Genomic DNA, 24613 nt, shown 5'->3' with positions numbered 1-24613 from the left:
GCCAGTTTCGCTAAGTTGTGAAGGTTAAAGTCTGGCATACGGAGATCGTGGTTTCGAACACCTCTAGTGGTGGTACTTTTTTGTATCCCTAAAAAGTTCTGAGGGCTACACCCCCTATGAACTAATTTGCCTCGTGTGTCGTTTGAGAGCAATCTGTCCGAGGTAATTGGGTTTATATTTTGGAGCTCTGTGCGTGTGGACGTTGACTACAAACAGAAACTTTGCGAATTGTTTTTTCAGTTTATAAGTTTATAGAGTTTATAAGTTTCAGTTTATAGAATTTTATAATCGATATTAACTATTTTATACTCAAACAATTAATGCACACATTAACTTGTCCTCAATTAATTTCTGCTGGTTTCATAATTGCTGCTCTACATGACTAGGATAATCTATAACAGCGAGAATAAAATGCTGTTGTAATTAATTCAATGACAATTTTAGATCTCTCTCTCTCCTCTCTCTCTCTCTCTCTCTCTCTCTCTCTCTCTCTCTGTTTCTCTCTCTCTCTCTCTCTGTCTCTCTCTCTCTCTCTCTCTCTGTCTCTCTCTCTCTCTCTCTCTGTCTCTCTCTCTCTCTCTCTGTCTCTCTCTCTCTCTCTCTCTCTCTCTCTCTCTCTCTCTCTCTCTGTTTATTAACAATCAGCAAGCACAGCAGTTAGCTGCCAAAATTACTTTTGAAATTAGAGATTCTTTCTTTTCACCCACCAATTAAATATGTTGATTATATTCTATAGGATCTTAGAAGATCAGTTTCAACCATTTATGAAGACTGAATGGTTCGCATGGAAAGATCTAACATGAAAAGTGATATTTTCTGCTAGCGCCCCCCCCCGCTTAGTGTGGCACCCCCATTTATACTTATTTAAACATACTGTTAAAGCTAAGTAAGTTTATACATAAACTTATCAGAACAATATGCATTTATTAAAAGCTAGCACTGCTATGGTTTGAAAGTATTACGTATTTCAACTAAAATTTGTTGCATATAATGTAAGCATCAATAAAATCTCCTGTATTTTATCATTTTTGGTGTTATCCGCTACAATAAGGGCTCGATTTTTTAATTAGTTTTCAGGAAACTGTTGTAAGATTGCCTTCAATCTACCTGGACACTCTTGTTTCATTGAAATGCAAATATCGTTCTCATAATCGGCGAAAACTTTTAAGAGTGCTAAATTAACGGCCATATAAGACTGAGGGGAGCTAGTAGAATAGACCCGAAATTTCAATCTTTTCTTGACAAGTTTACCATCTCTTCTTAGAGTGTATGGTCAAAATTTTTAAATGTGTTTCACATATTTACTTTATCGAACCCTTTATCGCCAGAAATGTTTTATAAAAAGTTTTTTGAAAGCTTTATATGACACGCAGTGCAATGATATCTTTTATATGATACGCAGTGCAATGAGGAGTATCGGTAATGTGCGTCTGCACGACTTGTTCCAACAGATCTTACGATATATTTTATAATCAATCTTAAAAATTGTATATTCAAACAATGAAAGCACACGTGTAAAATAACTAGTCCTCAGTTAATTTCGGCTCGTTTTATAATTGCTGCTCTAGATGATTAGGATAATCTAAGCGAAATACTGTAATTAATTCAATAATAATTAGATATCTCTCTCTCTCTCTCTCTGATTCAGTTAGTGGCCAAAAATACTTCTAAAGTTAGAGATTCTTTCTTCTCACCCACCTATTGAATATGTTGATTATATTATATTCTATGGGATCTTAGAACAGTTTTAACCCATTTTAAAGACTGAATGGTTCGTATAGAAAGATCTAACATAAAAAGCTCTTTATGCATTTCCAAATTTTCGCAAAGTTAAATTTTAGCTTTTCGTTATCGACCGTTGTAGGTGATAACTGTTAATTCTGATGTTATACCCGATATATATACCATGAAAGCAAAGATGAAGATTTTGGTTTTGTCAGAGCCAATTAAAATGTCCCGATTAATTTATTTGGTTAACTTTCAAAAGGCTTGGCAGACTACTATTGTTAAATTTTGAAGCGACATACCAAAGCTGCATGAAATGGATCCGAAAGTAATATATTTTGGAAAATATAAGCCTCGTTTCATTCCTGAGGGTTTTAACAATTGAAAAAACTTGCGTGGATCGATTCAGTTTGTCTGAAGTTGTTCCGATGGCACAATTTTATATTTTTCGTATATCTCGGAAAAGATATTGATCGGCCAAGTTTGACTACATAAAAAGCCTGGGTACTAGTGATCTATTAAATGTGGTCAATTGGTAAATATTGATAACATTCTATCATATATTACTCACTGAGGCAGCTGGAGCGCGTACTTGAAACGTGAAAAGAGGAAGAGGAGAGACGTGAAAATTCTGGAAGTTTAAACCTCATTTTTGTTCGAGAGATCCCGAAAATTAAATTGTCTCTGCAAAAATTGCGTCAGTTTCTCAAGGGCTTTCTAATTGTACCAAATTAATTTTATTTCGAAGATATTAGTAGGCAAAAATAGGCTGACAAAAAAGTAGAGCAGGAATAAATATCCTATGCTAATCCTCATTTCATGGTTTGGAACAAAAAATGCGTAAGATTAATTATGGAAAATGACTGCTTAGTTGTAAGTTTCTTAATTTGTAATAACAGATTTTCTGTTAAAAAGGGTAATGATTAAGCTAACCTAAATGATTCTAATTGATATCTTCTTTTTGCTATGGTGTCCTGGAAGAAATTGAAAATTTGCCAATTAAAAGAGGCAGCTGAGATGCAGTTTGGTGCCTCTTTTAATTGGGCAGTTTTTCAATTTCTTACAGGAAACCATAGAAAAATAATTTTTTCCATAATTAATCTTACGCATTTTTTGTTCCAAACCATGAAATGAGGATCAGCATAGGATATTTATTTCTGCTCTACTTTTTTGTAAGCCTATTTTAGCCGACTAATTTCTTCGAAATAACTAAATTTGGTACCATTAGAAAGCCCTTGAGAAACTGACGCAATTGTTGCAGAGACTATTTAATTTTCTGGATCTCTCGAGCAAATATTGAGGTTTAAAGTTCCAGAATTTTCACGTCTCTCCTCTTTTCACGTTTCAAGTGCGCGTTCCAGCTGCCTAAGTGAGTAATATAGAAAGGCTTATTTGTAACAAATCTTCGAAGTATCTTAAAGTCAAAAATGTCTCTTTAGTTGTTTAGTCTTTAATCTAATAAGTGTAGCAGATTTAGTCATAATTACTCGAATGAGTGCACCCAATAATGATCCATTTTTTTGAAATGAAATGATTTCTAGTTGTTTAAATGTTTTACTGACCTGATCGGAATCGAGGGGCCTGATCTAATAGGATTAAGTGGTTAACCCAATAAGCAAATTGAGTTTAATTAATAGCCTCAAAGAGGTGGATTTATTTTGAGGGAGCTTTATCTCATACTCCGCTTACTATAACACAATGGCTAAGTGATCAAGATAAAGACGGGACTAGCTGTGGAAATACGAGTGACCAAAGCATAGGGGAATGGTGGTTTATTGATTTTTGAGGTTGTAAATTTATCAGCCACCACAAAAGACCATCTAGAGAGCACGGATGGCTGGTTGAAATTGAAAATTATAGAGACGAACAGTGGCCGCCTGGCAATTGAGAAAATCAATGTTGCTAACAGGGAGGGTGCTTATGCCGTGTTGGGTAACACAAAATGGGATTTCATTTTTCCTTCCCTTTATCTTGCTCCCATAGGGAAAAGTGCGTCTGTGGATTTCAGAGTGTGTATCTTTCATTCGAATGCTCATTGGACCGAATCAAACATTTGCTTTGGCTGAAATACGCATTTAGTTGTTTGAAATTGTCAGCTGGTCGAACATTTTTTGTTTCATGGAAAATATAATTTACTTTGTGTTAAGGGATGTCTTATTTTGGTTTGTTTGAAAGCTATTGAATAGTGATTTGTAAAATTAAGATAGGAAAGGTTAGCTGCATTCTCCAGTTGTCAAATTAACTTACTGCTTTTATATTGGTATGTCAACCTGGAAGCCAGTTCTGGGGGAACAACAATCAGTTCGTTTTTCAATTCGTTTTTCTTTTGCTCCGATCATTGCCTCACGTTTTCTCTTGACTCATTTTTTCCGATTTAATTTTTTTAAAACAGCTGAAAATGTTTGATAGTTTTAGTAACTTTCTGTGCCGTGATTGGCCTTTTTTTACCACATTGTTGGGCTTATTGATTGTTAGGTTATGTGGAACACAATCTGCGGAGTGTTTGGTGTTGTAAAATATGATACGGTGTGTTGCGCATTTAGAGCTTAACATAATGATTATCATCTACGCATTATGTTGTATTTGACACAGTGCACCAGAAAAAGCAGCAATATCTTACTGAAGAGAAAGCCTATTAAAGGGCTAGTGTTTTTTGGTTCTATTTTGAAAGTCATTTTGCCAGACATTTCTTAAGAAATATGGTGTCTTAAAAGTACGGGAAAGGGTTGTAAAAGGCGGAACCTCCTCCTTACGTCAAGCTATCTTAGTTGGGAAAATTATGAGTTTCATAATTCCAGTATTTCTATTCAAAAGTTACTCAGGTTGCAATTTTTTGAAGTCTCATAAGTTTACGTCAAATATAGCTGGTTAGAGTTATTTTGCAGGTTTGGTCGAGTCCGCTTAGGGAGGTCAAAAGGTAACAGATATTCTTTTAGGCAGTGTATAATGCGCGCTAACTAATTTGGGCCATTAGATGAGGTTATCTTTCGACTTCTCTAATTTGCCTAAATAATACCTTCTCAGATTGGCTTCAATTTGGGGACCAGGTAATTAATCGCTTCTTGTGTCGTCAACAAAAATAATTAATCGAACACATTTAACTTGAATGAACGATGCCGATTTTCCTGACTACTGACGTGAACAAAAAATGGGTCCCTACCTTTTTTGCCCTCATTGTTACCAAGTTCCAATTACTATCTTGGGTACTCGAGACAACTTTAATTAAAGAGGCAATTAAGGAGTACCTATTAAGGACGAGTAGGTCTAATTAGACTTTGATTTTAGAAATTTTGGGGGTTATTTGTTTGAGAGGTATTAATGAAGAAAGGGAGCCTGTGTAGACTGAATAGAGTGGAGATCACTAATCTAAATTTCTGGCGCGACTTCACCCCTCCCCCTCCCCTCACGACCACTGCCATGAAATTTCGTTTGATCTTAAAATTGCGTTGATGGAGTTGGATTTAAACCAAGTGAAAATTATATGCACGATTGGTTAAGTGCATTATCAAAACTAGAGCCCTGCAATTGAAAGGATTTTCTTTTCTGTGTTGGTGATGTCAACCGCAACCATTCCAATATGTTTTTATTTTTACTCCTAAATAAAAATAAAAACATCTGTACTCTGCAGTTCACCTCTTTTTTCAAATTATAGGCGTTGTATGAACCCTATATCAAACGCAAGGAACTTTGAACTTCTTGAAGAATGAAGTAAGAGAGAGTAAGTAATGCCTTGCAGCAGTTTTGAATCTACCATGAATCTAAGTTCAAATTTAATTTTTCATTGTGATCTAACAAAAACTCCAAATACAGAGAATATAGAGAGCAAGTGTAGAGTTTTGAAAACTATGGAATTATGAGCTGACAAACAATAGTTTTTGCTCTTTCAGATAGGAAATGGACATTCCTGTCTCTTGCAATGACCTAGAAGTGCCATTACAGCAACATTCCTCCTCTTTTTCCCTCAGTTCCAACAACAGCAACCGCGTGGAGTTGCCCGATTTCAATACTGCATTCCCACCTGCTGAAACTGGGGATGCATTTGGGCAAAATGTGGGAGGTTATGAAATTGTGGGTGTTGGAGTTTCCAATGCCCGGAAATTGGTGGAGCCAGATGACGATTATGTGAGGTGAATGTATTTTTGGGTTTGTTTTGTCAATGGACAATATGAGAGGTATCAACAATAAAAATTCCAGCGGTTTCTAGTTGGTCATTTAGGTTACTTTTACAAAAACTTATTTATTCGTGGAGCTTAGTTATTTCCGAGTTCTCAAGTGTAGTGGGTTTTTTTTACTTTAGTTGAATAGTTTCATAATTCTAGCCGCCCAAGTTAGAGTGTAAAAACAGCGAAATTAAATTGCAGCTGTAAATCAATTGAATTAGCGAAACAAGCTATGAAATTAGCACTATGTTTTGAAAATTTTTGAGAGCAAAAACTGATGGCAAAAAACATGACGCACAAAATGTTTCTCAATTTTAGATCAGGTTTCCTAAATTAGCTATTTCTAATTTATGCCTTGATACCCTAGTACTGACTACACAGGTTAGAGGGGGAGGAGGACGAAGACGAGGCGACGTACAAAGAAGGTGTGAACAGGAAAGAGCGGATGGGGTTCTTCTCAGACTACAAGTGGGTGGGACCCATCATCAACATAGCAGACTGGCGAAATGAATATTACCAGCAGCTAGGTCAGTTATCTGCTATTGGCAGGTTGTTGAGTAGACATTTATGTAATGTGCCGCCAACCACAGCCACTAAATACCCTCTAAACCTCTTTGCCCACCCACCCAACAACAGTAATTAAGTGGTGCACTGTTCTATGTCTACAAAATCATTTACGGTCACTTGGCTGTTCATATTTGCAGAGTATAGCATAAGTTGGAAAAATAAAAACCAACAATGTCATTTTTTAGTGGTTAATGAGTTAAGGGTTCCACTAAGGGTGTCCACTTTTTTCACCCCTATTAGTTTTACCCCTATCTCTTAACCCCGATGATTTAACTCTTTATTTCAACCAGATTCTCAGATTCAACCAGATTATGTAATGTAGACGATTAAAATTCAAAATAATGTATACGGAGGGATTGGCTAAAGAGTTTGGGGATTAATACTCGTACTCGAAACTAGAGATCCGTAGATTTTGAGGTGAAAAGTTTGCGGGGTAATATGATATAGGGGTGAAAAAATGAAAATTTTTTTGACCAATTATAATAATAGCATTGATAATAACTGATTTATAAACTGTTTATCTTTACTAAAACAAAGATTTTTTCTTCGAGTGTGTCTCACCTGGAGAATATTTGATCACAATTTCTCTGTTTTTCCGATCTCTAGTCTTAAGATATTGGAGCGACTGCTCCTTTTTGTGAAATCTAAAGTCAAATTACAGATGTGTGTGATTTTTGTATCCGTTAGTACAGCAGTACTACGAGCAAAACAGAACCATTTACATTGAAAATTACGCGAAGAATCGAATAATAGGGCCTAACAATAATAATTTGTTTCCAGAACAATGAAGCAACAATATTAGGGTTATCTACTTACAAAATCCTGTAAGAACATCAAATGCAGATTTGCCTCATCGAGTATTGTTCTTAGGTAGAAAAAATTTGTCTTCGTTAAATTATGAAATTAGTGAATAGAGAATTACGAATTAGATCTTGCCTGTTACGTCAACTGTTCAATTTTACTGGCTTCAGTTGACGTAATTTTGTATCAATGAACAGTATTGTTCGTAGAACAGCTACATTAACGTATGCAAAAAAAACGCGCAATTTTTTTTTATTTAAGAACAATAGACAGCTGCTTTCGATCCTCATTATTAATGGTTTCACTCAGCTTTGGGACTCGTTTCAATCCATTAATAACTCGTTACGTCGAAAAGCAGTGGTCTAATATACACATAATATTCATGTTTTTCAATCACCTCCAGAGCTAGCTAAAGAGTTACCATCAGGGAGGGTGAAAAGTTAAGTTAGAGCAAATGCTTTTCGCTCTAAAAGTTAAGGGAGGGTGAAAAGTTCAGTTGGAGCAATTATGATTTTTTATTGCTTTCCGATTTTTCCTGTTTGTTTTCCATTTTCTTTTTACACTTGTGGTTTTTAGCTCACATGCCCTTAGGGAACGCCAATGTTTTTGCACAAACTGGTTATAACTCTCTGTTGACGTTTTTCAACACAGCTCTTTGTTCGTCTGTCCATGCTAATTATCAACCTAATAGTTTGGCTCAGATATGAGCAATTATCCATTCTAAAAATTATCGTTCCTCCATCTAAAAACTGCTTGTGTTCCCTAGCTTGAAATTTCAAATCAAAAGTACAGGTTGCTTCTAACTTAAACAGATTTAGTTTTAAATCAATTGTTTGGATTGTGATATAACGTTTATGTTCACACAGTTACATGTGATTAATTATCTCTCAAATGTAAGCTGCTGGAATGTTTCTCTGGTTAAGATCAAATTTACATTAATCTTGAAGAAGTGTGATTCTTTTCCACTACCCTAACTTCCATCTGCGTTCTTCAAACAATGCAAAGTATTTTTTAAAGTGAACTCCTATTTTTGAAAATTTGTTTTCTGTGTTTTTTGTTTCGTTAGTTAATTAAGGTTATAATTTTGCTGATTTAGCTGGATTTAGTTTGTTCTTTTACCTAAAATAAATAAATTTTATATTGTCACTGATGATAATTATTAGATTTTAATTTTTCTTAAAATTGAATGATTGTCTTATAACTTCATCAACACTCATTCTTTGTCATTCTTTCCCTGTTTTGATTTTCCCCTTAGGGACCACGCTCTCATATGAGCGAGTGGTTCTCTATCAATTGTCCTGAATTGTTTTTGTCACACCAGGTGTTGATGTGCTCTTTTTATGTAAAAATTTGAGTAAGAACAGCAGCTTCTTTATAATCTAAGTTATAAGCAAACTTTATTTAAAAAAAATTGGTTTGTTTAGATTCGTTGGAGATTGAACTGTTCCATTCTTTATAGTCTTAACAAAGTTTTTTTTTCAAAACACACTGGAGCTATATTTAAGACATTTGAAAATTTAAGTTTTTAAAAATCTTTCAGGTTTGCAGGTACTCATTTTTGTCAAAGTTCAGGCGACGATATCCTCAATTTAAAAGTGAGTTGAATGCTTATTTTTATGGTTGATCCGTTGCGACTCTCTGTCGCCCTTTTTAAGCATGAAAGAAATCAAATTTTTAATAGTTTTTCAGCAGTAGTCTTTTTTCTATGAGCCCACTCACATTTTATCATCTCTATAGCTCGCAGTGGTATTTTTCTGATTTTTGATTTATTCAGTTTTTGATAGATCTTGGTAGTCTTTTGCTTTGCTTTTCTTGCACGGTTTGTTCTTACACTCTTGAGAGTCGTTATCCGAGTATTTGAGTTGCGAGTTTAGTCACACTTAGCTGTAAATGGGGGTAGAAACCTAGCAGTTTTAAAGTGTGACATTTTCTAGCCTTTTTTTTAAAGGGAACTGACTTTCCCTTTTGGAATTTGGCTTTGATTTTGTATGTCCTTGTGACGTCGGTTTATGCTATTTGGTTTCTTGGTTTTGCTTTTGGAGGGCAATGTATATGTTCAATAGCTCTGGAACAAAATATGAAGCATTTATTGTACTCGTGCATGACTCCGTCTGTAAAGCTTCAGCAGGAAAAAGGAGTATTGATATTCTACAGGTCTTTTTCTTAGCTGAAACAAGTTTGTTCATGACTTGAACTTTTAACTTTTGCTTTCGAAAATTGGCTTTTGTTTTCGAACATCGGCCTCTAACAGTAACTCAGTTTTTAATGCATATCAGTAGGAACTGCTGCTAAAACTCATAAAGGAAAGATCTTTTGAGCAGTTTTCTTACCGTAGCAGTCTCTCCACCCTAGCCAAATTGCAGAAAACCCCCGTTCATCTACCTAACCCTTCCCCGCATTCATTACCACTAATATACTCCCTCCCGCCCACCCCCACCTACCTAACCCCCTTCCCCACGTAACTATCCCCTCACCTGACCCCCTCAACTCAATCTACCTAGCCCCCAATCTGCTTACCAAACTCCCCGTTCCCACACACAAGCAATGGCCAACCTCCAGCCAGACCCGCAAACCATCTTATTCCCACGTACCTAACCCCTGCCCGCACGCCTTGCGCAAACAGCTCCCCCTCTCCAACACCCACCAGCCCCCCTCCTCCCCGACACCAACAAGCCCCCCCTCAACGTAGTTATACCCCTAAAAACGGAAAATTTGGTCTGTTTTAATTAAGACTTAGTTTTATTTGGGAATCAGTTTTCTCTCTTTTCTTTGATGTTTTTAATTTAGGTAGCGTTTGTTTAGATATTTTAATGGGACGACTCTATGAGTTATTTGCCGTTTTTTACTGGCTATGTTGCTATGTGTTTTAGCTGAAACAAGTTTATTCATGAACTGAACATTTGATTTGTTTTTCGGCATTGACGTCTCTTTTAGAACGTTGACTTCTGATTTTGAGCATTGATCTTAACAGTAGCTTGGTTACTTATACAAAGTAATTAGGAACTGCTGGTAATACTTAAGGTCAAAAAATTAATTTGTGCAGTTTTCTTCTTATGACAGTCACTTTTTCTTATCCAAACTGAAGGCCCCGCTGACCTACCTACCCCCTCCCCTTCCCCGTACTAAAATTTGAGTTATGTCTTTAAAAACATTTGTATGGTTTTATTTTGCAGTAATTGTTTGCGTGTTCTTGTAATGCATTATTTTATTTACTGAGGCCATTCATAGGCAGCTGGCTGTTTTTACTACTTTAACACCATTTATTTTAATTTTTTAGATCTTTGATTGTGCCCATAAACCTTGAAGGTTAAGTTTCGTTGAAACTTGAGAGTTATAATAATGAAAGATATAGTCATCTTTGCAAGTGGGCATTTCTTTGCAAGTGGGGATTTTTTTCAAATTTTGCCCTTCATAAATTTTGCTATGTACTTTTATACGATGAATAGTTTGATCTGATGGGTGTTTTATTGTTTGGTATTTTAATATTTGGATTTGTACTTTTAATTTTCAACATTTTCTGCGTTTTTGGATTGTTGTATGTCGTCTGTATTTGCACATTGACTTTGCTCTATATTTGCGCACACACAAGCTTAGTTATTGCGCACACACAAGCTTAAAAAGGTGGGCGGGGCCCTTCAGTTTGGATAAGGACGAGGGACTGCTATAGGAAGACGAAAACTGCTAAAAATGACTTTTTGACCTTAAGTATTACTAGCAGTTCCTTATTACTATGTATAACTATGTATTACTATGTATTACTATAAAAATGACTTTTTGACCTTAAGTATACATAGTAATAAGGAACTGCTAGTAATACTTAAGGTCAGAAAGTCATTTTTAGCAGTTTTCGTCTTCCTATAGCAGTCCCTCGTCCTTATCCAAACTGAAGGGCCCCGCCCACCTTTCTACCCCTTTTCATTCCCCCAACTAAACTTTGAGTTATCAGTTTTTAAAAACACGTTTTATAGTTTTATTCGGCAATTATTTTTTAGTTTTCTTTTTTGATATTTCTGAGTTAGGTGTAAGGCAAATTTAGAGATATTGGACGACTCTTCTAGTCCTTTCCGGTATTCTACCAGTTATGTTTCTATTTTCTTTTTGACTTTTTGACCTTAAGTTACTCCTTTAGGTGTACGGTAATCTCTACTATCATGTGCCGTTTTGCGCTCCGGAAGCCAGATGGTTGCAGTTTACTGCTAAATTCCATGTCAAATATGCGCCGATATTGGTCCAGTTTCCCGAACTATCTTGTAGCGGTCTATAATAAGCTGTAAATCTCTAATAATGTAAGTTGTAAAATTGTATCCCCCACGTTTGAGCAGTCTACAATCTACTCTACTGGCTGAGTTAGGCTACAAAAGAATTGCGCCCCACCTGTCATTCGAGAGAAGTTCTTTCGACCTATGTTAGCTATGTACTGGTAATGCATTTATGCAATTACTGAGGCCCTCCATAGGCAGCTGGTAGTTTTTATTACTTTAACACCACTTATTTTTTAAAATTCTGGATTTTTATTTGTCCATAATCCTTGTGTTTTTGTTTCTTTGAACGCTGAAAGTTATATTAATGAAAGATGTGATCGGCTTTCCAAAGAGGCATTTTCGAGTCTTGTTGAAGTTTGGAGTTCATAAATACTGCCATGTGCTTTGATACGGTAAATAGTTTGATCTGATAGGTGTTTTAATATTTGGTTACGTGTTTAATAACAGTCCTTTTCAAAGAAATTCGTGTCTATATTTCTGGTTTTATTTTTTGTAATTTTTTTGTGAGTACATGCGCTAATTGATTCTCAAAGGTTTGTGCTCTTAAGAACTTGATAGTCAGCTTCTTTGTTGTGTAACTCTGTTATGTTTTTCGCTTCCTTTTTCACTCTTTTTCATGCTCCAGAGTTCTAGAGAACTTTTTTCTTGATTCCTCATCTCAGTTACTCTGACGGAGTTATCCCTGCAGACTTCTTGTTTTGAACTGATTTGTACAGTCTTTTTAATAACATTTTCTATTTTTTAACACATTTTATTGGCAATTAAGTCGAATTTTGTCCTTCAACAGAACTGTATAAATGGATCTTAGAACAAACAGTTCCATAATCTCCCCCAATTTAATCTCATTTTCCATCAGATCAGTGTGAAAATTAAGTCTGAATTATTTACATAATCATTGTATTGATAGTGGTGTTTTTGTTTGTACTTCTAATTTTAAACCGCAATTGTTTATTAGACCTGCCAAAAAATTCTCAGAACCGGAAACGGAAATTCAAATTCAGAAATTCAAAAGTGCCACCTTCTGATATTTGAGGAAAAAATAGCTTGTTTTTCGAATTTAAAAAATTTGGTAGATAGTGAATTCCGAGAAAACCGAGTTGTTTTAAACTTGCTTTTTAATTTTTAAGTAAGAACTGGCTCTAACCGTAAACATCAAAATTTCTCTTCTTTCCGCAACTGATTGTTTCCATGAATTTTTTTGTCAACTTTTTGCCTATTCCCGTTGAAATTCGCTGATTACTACAACACTTGTACAGTTTATGAAAGATTTTTTCTATCATTATAGGCACAATAAATTAGATTGAAGAAATGGCTCAAATGAAATGAAAACACATTCGGTAATTGTTAATTAACCAATAAAAATTCAGGAAAAGAGATGCCAATTTTCGGAAATTTTTAAGTCTGAATTTTTTATCCAAAATTTTATTTGACTTGAAATATGTTTATGCTCAGCAAATGGGGATGTCATACAAAACATTTGTTAGCTTATAATAGTAGATTTTTTAATTGCTCTCAGACGAAGTTTTTAGCAATTTTATTAGTCTTTTTGGTCGTTTTACGACTCGATGAGGAGCATTGACATTCTACAGATTTTTAAGACTCGAAGAGGACTATTGAGATTCTTCAGGTTTTTTTTAACTGACGCAAGTTTGTTCACGACTTTTACTTTTGACTTTCGTTTTCGAACATTGGACTTTAATAGTAGCGTAGTTTATAATGTATAATAGTAATTGGTACTTCCTTATCACCTACCCCCTTCTCTCCACCTACTTACCGAGACATATCTTACTAAAAATTGATTCCTTTTGACTCTATATTGCTTTATTTCTTTCCATATTTCTGAAATAGATAGGGTTAGATAAGTTTTTTTGCACGACTCTTCGAGTCGTTTCCGGTATTCTACTGGTATGTGTTTTTAGCTGGAGCAAGTTTGTCCGTGACTTTAATTTTGACTTCTTTCGTTTCGAACATTTACCTCTGTTTTTGATTGTTGACTTTTGTTTTTGAACATTGGACTTTAACTATAGTAGCTTTATTTTTCCTGTATAGTAATTAGGAGCTGCTTATAATGTTCAAGGTGAAGAGGTCCCTCGCCTATCCCCTCCACCTATTTGGTAAGGTAAGCTAAGTTAAGACGTTATAATGCATGACACTTCGAGTCGTTTCCCGTATTCTATCGGCTATGTTTTTCATGCCATTTTTCGCTTGACCGATTTTTCGTCTGACCCATTTGACTTTTCGTCTTCAAAAACGTGATAAAGAGGTAGCGTCCAGCGGGCATTAAGTTCTCACTTAATGCTCACTTTCAGCTCACTAATTTCCAAATGTGCGATTCAAAGAAACTATTTTGGAGACTTACACTTATGGTGTGAAGGACGGTTCTTAGAGGTTGACACCCCTCCCCCACAACAACCCCCTCCCCACTTCACCCCCAATCCCCACCCATGCACATCGTTCAGACCGTAAGGGCTCTATCCAGCCAAAGACCTCCTCCCACCGTTGCCCCTCCCTCCTATGTTGCCCCCAACCCCTGCTGTGCTCACCTCACATCCCTTCAATTAAGCTAAAGCTAGCCTCACTAAACCGTGGCTAGCTACTGACGAAGCCAAATGCTCGCATGTTGTTTGAGAGCATTTTGTCCGACGTTAGTCGATTATGTTTATTTTGTTGAATGTAATTGTATTATTTTTACTCCAGAGCTCCCATTCAGCATGTACATGTAATGGTGTGTGGGTGAATTTGTTTCTAATGCGGTCAGGAGTAAAGTGGTACAGTTGCGGAGCTTCATTTATTTCGCTTAATTATAGGTCGGTTTATTTGAATGTCGGCCAATAGACTGACGGCCATGAGCAGTGGGTGATGCTATTATGACTGTGTGGTGTTTAGGTGATGAATACATGGACAGAAGTCTGCCTAAGATAGACGCATGTATGGTGTCTAGAGCTCTACAGATTAACGCTGCCATAGCAGAGGAACTCATTGCCGTCTGCGACTCAAAACAAGTTAGCCTAATTTTATTGAAGGATATCAAAAGGAATGTATTTCAATTTTCTGCCTTGAAAGTCCAATAATTTTATGAATAAAAAACATCGTATCGGTTTCGTTTATAGACCAACTGGGAACTTTTCTGGTCAAAAAAGGGAACAGAACTTAATGGCAGAGAAAGTGATATGAAAAGTTGACGTCCAGAAGTATTCAGAAGTATTAGACGTTTTGAAAACGCTCCGTTGAGTAGTTTTCTTGTTGCGTTTTTTCGAATGCTTAAGAACTGCCGAGATCTTGGAAGTCGGAAAGTCAACTGAGATCTAAGAGAGATCTTTTCTTCGATGAAAAGGATGCATAAAAAGTGGCTGGCATCAATCAAAAAGAGGAAATTCGGTCAAAAGCGGAGAGCAATGACTGGATGAATGATCGGTAAATTTTATTTTAGTCATACCTGAATATAGCGAAAATAAAATTTGGCGTAAGAATCAATTTATTTAAATAAAAAAAACTCATTCCATATCGTTTTTTATGTTGATTTTTCCTGCTTGCCTTTGAACCATTATTTTTGGACAAAAATCTTGCTGCTTCAAACTCCCCCCATGAATTAATTGATTTTATGCATTATATGTGTTGAGTTATTGGAATATTTTGTGCCACTCTCTGTGTCATGCAAGCCTTCTGTGTGTGTGTGTGTGTGTGTGTGTGTGTGTGTGTGTGTGTGTATGTGTGTATGTGTGTGTGTGTGTGTGCGTGCGTGTGTGTGTGCGTGTGTGTGTGTATGTATATGTGTGTGCGTGCGTGTGTGTGTGTGCGTGTTGGTGTGTGTGTGTGTGCGTGCGTGTGTATGTGTGCGTGTGTGTGCGCGCTTGTGCGTATGTGTGTGTGTTTGTGTGTGCGCGTGTGTGTGTGCGTGATTGTGTGGGTGTGTGTGTGTGCGCGTGTTTGTCTGTATGTGCATGTGTGTGTGTGCGTTTGTGTGTGTTTGTGTTTGTTTTTGTGTGTGCGTGTGTATGTATGTGTGTGTGTGTTTGTGCGTGTGTTTGTGTGCGTGTATGTGTGTGTGTGTTTGTGTGTGTGTGTGTGTGTGTGTGTGTGTGTGTGTGTGCGTGTGTGTGTGTGTGTGTGCGTGCGTGTGCGTGCGTGTGTGTATGTGTGCGCGTGTGCGTGTGTTTGTGTGCTTGTATGTGTGTGTGTGTGTGCGTGCGTGCGTGCATGCGTGCGTGTGTCTGTGTGTGTTTGTGTGTATGTGTGCATGTGTGTGCGTGTGTGTTTGTGTGCGTGTTTGTGTTTGTGTGTGCGTGTGTGTTGTGTGCGTGTGTGAGTGTATGTGTGTGTGTGTGTGCTTTTGTGGGGGTGTTTGTGTAAGAGAGATATTAGTGCGTGTACATGTACGTGCGTGCGTGTTGTGGGGGAAGGCTTGATTTGTTTCAATGTATTGCCAGACACCGTTTCGGTTGGAGCAATTGCTGCCCCTTTGCACAGCAGACCGAGATTTAGCTTGTCTTGAATATTTTGTTTAGAACAATAGAGGAGACGCATTATAGCTGTTTTTTTACGTGAATTCAAAATAGTTTTTTGCTTATCAACTGGTATGTTTCTAAGGAAACTGTGAATATTTCAATACGTACCCAAGTTCGAGATTTCTTTTCGGGATCTATGCATTGTTTGTAGAATTAGGGTATTTTACTTCCTGGGCCGAAAGTACCAGAATTTAATTTAGGTAAAGAGGGTCTTGCTTAACAAAATTTATAACCTAATCAATGAATGCAGCGCCAACTTATAAACCGGTTTGCATGCATGCTAGTTAATATGGAAGAAAATTGAAATGCGGGGCTTTAAGCTTGCAAATATTTAGTGGGTGGTTTTAATGGTTAAAATTTTCAAATTATTTTGAGCAAAGAGAAAGCTAATTTGTGAGCTCAGCGAAAAATATTTCGCTGCATGCAATTTCAAAATCAATAACAGTAGATAAGTAAAAAGTTACGAACGGTGCGTTAATTAATGTAAAAATGGAGAAACCAGAAGGCAGTTGAGTATGTATGAAATTAACAAATATCCTGGGGTTTTGTGTGAAAGGTGTGACGGCGTGTGATTAGATTAGGGACTTCCTGTGTTCACAGTTAGCATGTCCGGCCCAGCCCGAATACATCTCAGACAAATTGACCAAAGAGGAGAGAATACAACAGTTGGAGGATATGATAACAGACAAAGGGGTCGGTTTGAATACGCTCAAGATGAGGAAGCACCGCCTGAGCAAAGGTGCCTCCGGTTTACTTTCATTCATTTTTTTCTGCCTAATATTTGTTAAGGTGAATACACCGGGTTAAATACTTCATCAGCTATTAAGGATGACTATTATTGTGAAGCTCTGGATTGTGATTCTTTAAAATTGAATTATAAAGAAACGCTGCCTTTTGGGTTCTAGAGTTTGCTCAAAACGAACATCAATAAGGTCATAACGTATTATTATGCAGTACTATTTTTCTTTCACTATTAAGGAATGCTTGACACATTATAGTCCGGAAATCTGCGCGCTTTTTGCATCTTTCATGTTAAAACCATGTTGTCATACAGGAACCATAACAAGACAGACAATAATCCATTCTTTTATTTTTTCTTTTCTCTTATTCATTCTTTTATTAATTCATTCTTTTCATTTTTTATTGCATGCAAACACACCCAAAAATTGAAAAAGAACGCTGAGTCAGATTGCAGATAATGCGACGAAATTGTTAATGAATAGATTTAAATTCCCTTTAAAATGTTCTTATATGGGGTTGAGTTTTGAAAAGCGTGAATTCCTTGAAGCAAAAGCAAGAATTTTTTAGTTAATGAATAGCATTTTTTCAAAGTCATCAAGTTTTCTCGAAATCGTCAATTTCACTGGTATCTTTCCAATTGAAAAAGTCATGTACCCTAGATGAAACACTTTTCCATTAAATGATTCATGAGAGACAGTTCTATCGCTAGTTTCTTTTTCAATTTTATCAAAATCTCAAGTGTTTTTGTGAGACTGCTTCCTTAGTAAAACTGTACTAAATGCTAGGTGCAGTATTTTTTAGAATTGATATAAAGTGCATATCTGCAATTGTACGCGAAAAAGAACTAATGTTAAGAATTGTTCGTTGAATTGTGCTAACAGTTATTCTAATTTTTCCTTGAAAACTGTATCTGCTACCTTCATAGTTCTCTCAAAATCCTGATAATCAGATAATTACTTTTTATTCCCAATCTTAAAAACATATCAAACAATATGTGCAGTTCTTAGGTGTGTTTTTAACCCGAGACGAAGATGCGTATCCTGCGAAGTTCTTTGCAACCAACCTAGACAAGGCTCAGAAAGACAAAAACAGGAACAAAAACTCAAATGCGAACAGCAACAGCCGCATTCCCAATAAAATTGAGTCGCCAGAAGCTGTGCTAACTATTGTGATAGTGAGAGTGGATTCGCCGTACCCTGAGACCTTCAGATGTAAAGTGTCACATGAAATTGAAGTAAGTTTTTGTACGCTTGAGCTGTTTTGAACAAAAAGTGAGAAATTATGATAGCCAGCTGACGGCAGATAACGAAGATCAAAAACAGTTTCTTTACCAAATTCTTGAAAACGTTGGAAAAGGTTTTCATGCATGATTGATATTAATAGTCACCTTCACTTTTCAGCCGACTGTTATTATGGTCCTATTTCTTACACTCTATTTTTACGCCCTATTTTTACGACTCGAAGAGGCGTTATGGTTTTCTGTTTTTCTCGAAGAGGAGTACTGGAGAAGTGCCCTTTTAAATCAATTTTATTGTCGTTAATTTTGAAGCAGGAGTTTACACGCGTGAAAAAAAAATTAGAGTCGTTTCCCAAATTCTTCGGCTGTTTTTCTTCTAAGTGAGTGTATTGTGACTTTGGAAGTTTATTAATAGCCGCACAGCGATAGCTGGGGCTATTATTGGCCTTCTCTTGGTTTTTATAATTCAAAGAATTTGAATTGTATTGGGGCGCTGTCTTTTTTTTACGACTCGAAGAGGAGTATTGGTTTTCTCTCGGTTTTTTTTACAGGAAGTAGATTTTTCACGCGGCATTTTGACCTAAACGCAAAAGTGAGAAAAGCTGTCTGGGTGAACAGATTTTCGCTAAGCGAGAGAAGTTTTTTGATCAGGCGCTGCGTTTAGTGAATGACTTTTTGACTTTAAAAAGTAGTTTTTGACTGAATTGCACATATAGCTAACCGTTTTTAGCCGTTTTTTCGTCTAAGTGGCCCAATTTTTTGCTTTTAATTTGGTTTCTTGTAGAAATAAATTTTATTCGATACTATATTAAAATGTCAACCTCGGAAATTGATACCACAGTGTTTTGCAGAGCCTGAAAATGCGTTTCAAGTTGAAAATTGACACATAATTCTTGATTATTTAGTTAATTTTTAGCTTTTTTAATATTAATTTCTTCATTTTTGGATCTTCTAACCGTCTTTTTGTCAAAAATCAGTTAATATTGCAACTTCTCTTTGATAATTCCTATACTCAACGCCTCTTTCTACCTCGATGTAATTTTGTTTAATAAAATTGTACATATGCTAATCCGATTTTGGTAGTTTTTTTTCCGATTTTCGTCAGTTTTTCGGTTGTATTTTGGTTGTAATTGCTAGAAATAGTTTTTTGTGCAACATGAGGGACTTTAATTTCGTTTCAATAAAAATTCATTCATGTTTTGGCGTTAAGTTTTGAAAATACAGTTAAAACTTTTCATAAATGCAGTCTTAACTTAAAAGTTCTTTGACCATTTTTTTGCAAAATGTTTCAATGTTTCGTATTCATGAATTCTGCTTTTTCCTGCTTTTTGTTCTCTTCAGGAGGATAGATCTTTGTATCGGATGACTAGTTATCTTTTCTGTCTTGAATGCTGAACAATGAAATGTATTCGTTTTTCTTGAGTTTTTAAATTGACTTTCAACTTTCAAAAATCAAGAATGACTTTTTGTTACCGTGTTCATTACATTGTGCCTATATTATTATTCTAGTTAGTATCATTCTAGTTTTATCCTGGCACCTACATTTATTTTCGGTATATTGATTTTTTCAGTTGTAAAAAATCAATGATTTCAGCTTTTTCTTAGATTTTCGTCATTTCTTTGGTTTGCAATTGATTTCATTCAACAAAAGGCAGTACTGAGAGTTTGATAGCACGCTTTTTCCAAAATTTTCACTTCTGACTAATTACTACAGCTTTCTTCCGGCCTTGGTATTAATTAAAACGATTTTTTGCCTTTGATTATTCTGCTGCTTATGTCTTTTCTATGATCAATTTTATTTTTGATTTAGTATGAAATCATGTTGTCTAGCTTATGTACAAGAAGGAACAGGTGTATGTTGTTTTTTGTTTTAATCGCAGTGATTAGAATTGTAATTATAGGTGTTTTCTGATTCTTAAATTTGAGCTTTCTTTTTTGAAAATATTAAAATTAATTTCTAAGATTATTATCTGCCGTTTGCTTTCACGATCTTTTTCAGATTAGAATATTGAATTATTTGAGGGCTATTGATAACCTTGTCAGTTTTTTCAAACTATCAGGTTTTCGACCACCTTAATTATTTTGGATTTTTTAACGTTACCAAACGTTTTCAATAATATAAAATTTTGCTGCATTTTGTTTCTCTTGTTGACAGTGGTTTAAGTTTCACCAATTTTTAGAGCAGACCTGGGGAGGTAGTGAGTTAATGGTTTAATACAAAAGGTAGTGGCTTCCGTTGCAATTTCGGTTTTGTTAGTGAAGTTCTGACGCTTCGAGTCGCTTCCGGCTATGTTTTTAAGATCTGTTCACGCATTTTCATGATTTTTGAAGTCAAATTGGAGTAGTGATTTTGGTCACGCCGGAACAGGAAATGGAGCGAAAAAGCGAGTGGTTTTGCGGCGTGAATTTTTTTGCTCTAATTTTAAAGTAGAGTGAGAAAACGGTGTTTGAACAAAAATTCGGTTTCTCGGCAGTGGTTTTTTTGTTCGCATGCGGCATTTTGACATTGATTTTCTGTTTTTTTATTTTTTTTATCTGATTTTTTTAAAATGATTTTTTCAATTCACTCATAGACCACTCTTGGTCTAATTTTTCTGTTTAGTCAATGAAAATTCTTTGAATTGTACGTCAGGACTTGTCCTGCTATGTTTTTTTATTTCGTCGTCATGATTTTTGTTACGACCATATGACGTCACAGCCACTTTTTGTTCATTCGTTCATGCAATTTTAACTGAATTGCATGTGTGACGTCATTTTTCGCTCTTAGTGGAGCGAGTTTTTTTGTTCATCCGCGTGATTAAATTTTTGGTCACGCTTGACTTAACTCTCTCTCAAAAATGACTTCCTCACTTTGAAATTGACTTTATTTATTTTAATTCAAAGAGATAAGGTCAAATGGGTGTGTGTCACTCTAAATGAAGGTTATTTGAGATATGCTAATAGAGGCAGCAATAACTTATACAGATTTTCAATCAAAATATAACAGATCAGCCTGCAATGAAAAGACGAATTTTTTTGGTCTGTCTTTTTTACTGTTTTTTAGACTGCCGATCTACGAATCTATTGCGGCTATTTTCTGGCAATCTGCCAGCTATGTTTATGTTAATACTCCACCGTTGTTGAGGTAATGTTTTGTGCCAATTTACTTAACTATTATATAGTATATATTTTGTCACATGAATCATTCCTTTCAAGATTTGTTCAAAAGGGCTTAAACGGTTAGAATTTAACTTAGATCAGGGTCGACAGCTAAATAAGTTTTTCTGGCTTTTAATCTAAGACTGAGTTTTCTTGCTGCTGGTTTTTAGTTTCGAAATATTGGTTGTAAACTTCAGCTTAATACTTTTTAATACCACAGGGCCGTATTTACCATTGAGTTAAGAGTAATCATAAAACAAATACATCAAGATTAACTCAAGATAAATAAAACTGTTGGCGCATGCGGGCACGTGCCAGACAAACAGAATGGACCTAGAAGTGCATGTTGTAAATAGAAATACCGGTTAGCTCTGTCACAAATTCATGAATTATGAATAATTCACTTAACAAAAGATAATTTAGTGGTTATAATAGCAAATATACTTGAGAAAGTTTACAGGATATTAATGTAACAAGTATACGTTTTCTCATCTTAATTAGGCAGTCTCATCTTAGGGCAATCAAGTCTATATTCGGATTTGAAAGTTTAGAACTAAATGATAAGATCACAGTAAAAACGATGAGAAATATATCCACTAACATATCAAACTTTCTTTAGGACGACTCTACAGTGAGCAAGCAAAGATACCGTATTTTCAGGGGGTGAATTAAGTTTGAAAACTTTTTTTTATTGAACAAATTCATTGAGCGTAGAAAAAGAACGATTGTTTTTTCACGCCTTCTTTTGAAACAGAGGCGAGAAAAAGCATTTTTGCTAAGCGAGCAGAATTTTTTTACGTTTCATTTTTTTCAGAGTTTATATATCTGAACGTTATTTTAGACTAAAGTTACGTTTTGCTGGTTGTTTTGATAGCGTTGTGACAGCTTTTATTTATCAAACTATATTTGAATGTTTTGCGATTAATTTCCTGGTTTCAAGGCTACTTCACCGATTTTTGACTCGTTGTGTTATTGCTTTACTATTTGTTGCTAAATTTAAGCCTAATGCTCGATTTTATTACCAATTATATTTGACGTCTTTTTTACAAAGCATGTTTTGTTGACTTTTGAACAAAAATTGTTTGAAATTTCACTAGAAAGATTTGTTTGGAAATTTGTTTCTATTATTTTTAATTACTTCGTATTTTCCCTTCATTTCAAAATTAGAGATGTCTGAGTGCTTTTTTGGTTCGTACAAACTGTATGAGCATTTTTTGTCTGTGTGGAATAAAATGATGTCTTTTTTTATATTCGTACTTGTGCAAATTGAATGCGTAAATGAATTTTCTTAAGTTTTGCGTTCAGTTTTTTTCTTGCTAAACTTTCGTATTTTATTTCATTAAAGATATTTACTTTCTTTTCTTCGATGCTTACTGTCATTAGAAACTGGATATTTGTAAGATTTTTAGTGAAGAATTCTTCGAGTCTTTCCTGTAATTAATTCGGTTGTTTTTTAAGCTGTTCCCCAGTTTTATGATTTTTAAAGTCAAATTGGTGTTGTGATTTTGGTCACAACAGGAAGTAGAGCGAATAAGCGATTTTTCTTGCGGCGGAAAATTGCTTTACTCTGGTTTCAAAGTGGTGTGATAAAACTATGTTGGATCAATAATTCGCTTTCTCCATTGTAATTTCATGTTCACGAGGTGCAATTTAACTTCTTTTCATTGTTTTCCACTTTTTTTTTTTTCAAATGTTTTCCCGAATTAATGAGTCGGTTCTAAGTCTACTTTTTTGTTTGGTCATGACTTTTCTTGCTATGTTTTTTGCAATTCGAAAATTTTGAGTGGTATTGGGCGCTGTCTTTTTTTCAAGATCTACTTTTACATTTTCATGATTTTTGAAGTCAAATTGAATTGATGGTTTTGGTCGCGCCGAAACAGTTAGGGGGAAGCGAGCGGTTTTGTGACGTGGAATTGTTTTTCAATCTTATTTCAAAGTAGAGTGAGAAAACGTTGTTTGAACAAAAATTCGCTATCTCATTAGTGGCTCTTTGTTCTCATACGTCAATTTGACTTTGATGTTTACTGTTTCTTTTCAATTTTTAGGATTGGATCTTCTTTTCAATGGTTATCCAGATCCATTTAGAGCACATTGTTGCTCTTGTTTCTTGTTATGAAAAAGAAAATTCTTTGAATTGTAGGTCACGACTTGACTTGCTGTGTTTTTTACACTTCAAAGAATTTGAATTGTATTTGGGCGCTGTCTTTTTTCAAGATCTGTTCACACATTTTGAAGATTTTTGAAGTCAAATTGGAGTAGTGATTTTGGTCACGCCGAAACTGGAAATGGAGCAAAAAAGCGAGTGGTTTTGAGGAGTGATTGTTTTTTGCTCTAATTGAGAAAACGGTGTTTGAACAAAAATTCGTTTCGTGATTTTTCGTTCGCCTGCGGCATTTTGACCTTGATTTTTTTCATTTTTTATTGGTTTTTTTCTAAATAGCTTTCCCAATCCATTTGAAGACCATTCTATGTCGAACTTTTTGTTTAGTCAATGAAAATTCTTTGAATTGTAGGTCAGGACTTGTCCTGAAATGTTTTTTTTAAAGTGCTTTTAAGTGTTTTTTCACAGCTTGTTCAACAGTTTGTGTGAAAACTTTCTCTAGGCTAGTTTCCATAATCTTTCATTTCACTTTATTTTTTTTAACAGCGGCTTCTCATCAGGATAATCTAGAATCATCAGAGTCAGTATCGAAAATGCATATCAAAATAGAAACGGGATAAAACCTAGTTTTAGTTGCCCGCTACTTGAGGTTTATTCTTATAAGTCTTAGTAACCATCTCTAACGTCACTGGTATTGGTAATACCGTCACTGTTATTGGTAATACCCTCCCGTATCATCTCATTAAGAAACAGGGGTATGCTCAACTACAAATTGACATCCAATATGTTCGCAACTTTGTTTTTGTAAAAAAAATCAGTTTTCATGTTTTTATTTTTTCAATCTCAACGGTATTATGGGAATCAATAGTGGATATTTTCCGTTTACATTTGTCGGGTATCTTTAAATTATCTGCTGGGGAAATCTATGTACGTAGTTACTTCATTTTAATCCCGACAAATTTCAATTTGATAAAGAAAAATTCGGTAAATGTTCTAGGTGCTTAGCCAACAGACCCTCTCTACATTCCGAGATTTCTTCCCCTGTTCCTTGGACAAAACCCACTTTGGGGAGTTCAGTGCCAAACCCAACAGCCATGTTAAAGCACCCACTTACAGGACGAAGTTCCCAAGTGCATGTCTTTTTGTTGAAGGTAATAATGTAATCTAACTCTGTAATCTCTTATCTCTCTTTCTTTCTTTCTCCTTTATAGCTGGGAAGTTATCTAATAATGAAAAATTAGGAAACTGTAGTTAATTAAGGTGATTGAAAGTCTGTTGTGATTTTGTCACGCTAGCTAACTAACTTCCTTGACCTCACCTTGAATAAAGTTTCTTATTCGTAATTTGCACTATTGAATTCTTGACAAATAGGAATT

General features: G+C 35.4%; 2 protein-coding genes across 4 annotated transcripts in view; one reads left to right on the top strand and one right to left on the bottom strand.

Annotated features, from left to right (window-relative positions):
* LOC142348843 (uncharacterized) overlaps positions 1-24613 on the bottom strand; it is a 180408-nt gene that overhangs the window by 22921 nt on the left and 132874 nt on the right. The gene's annotated exons all lie outside the window — the stretch shown is intronic.
* The window catches only part of LOC142348845 (snRNA-activating protein complex subunit 3-like), a 169596-nt gene that overhangs the window by 143183 nt on the left and 1800 nt on the right, over positions 1-24613 (top strand). Inside the window, exons 2-7 of the mRNA XM_075400387.1 lie at positions 5614-5852; positions 6267-6412; positions 14402-14517; positions 16621-16759; positions 17769-17995; positions 24235-24388. Of these exons, the coding sequence (XP_075256502.1) occupies positions 5620-5852; positions 6267-6412; positions 14402-14517; positions 16621-16759; positions 17769-17995; positions 24235-24388 (1015 nt within the window). The 5' untranslated portion in view covers positions 5614-5619. The remainder of the gene's footprint in view (positions 1-5613; positions 5853-6266; positions 6413-14401; positions 14518-16620; positions 16760-17768; positions 17996-24234; positions 24389-24613) is intronic.

The sequence above is a fragment of the Convolutriloba macropyga genome, chromosome 10 (genome assembly GCF_964194025.1).
Source record: "Convolutriloba macropyga chromosome 10, txConMacr16.3, whole genome shotgun sequence".
Taxonomy (NCBI): domain Eukaryota; kingdom Metazoa; phylum Xenacoelomorpha; order Acoela; family Convolutidae; genus Convolutriloba; species Convolutriloba macropyga.
The sequence above is the reverse complement of the archived record's forward strand: the minus strand, read 5'-3'. Positions and strand labels throughout refer to the sequence as shown.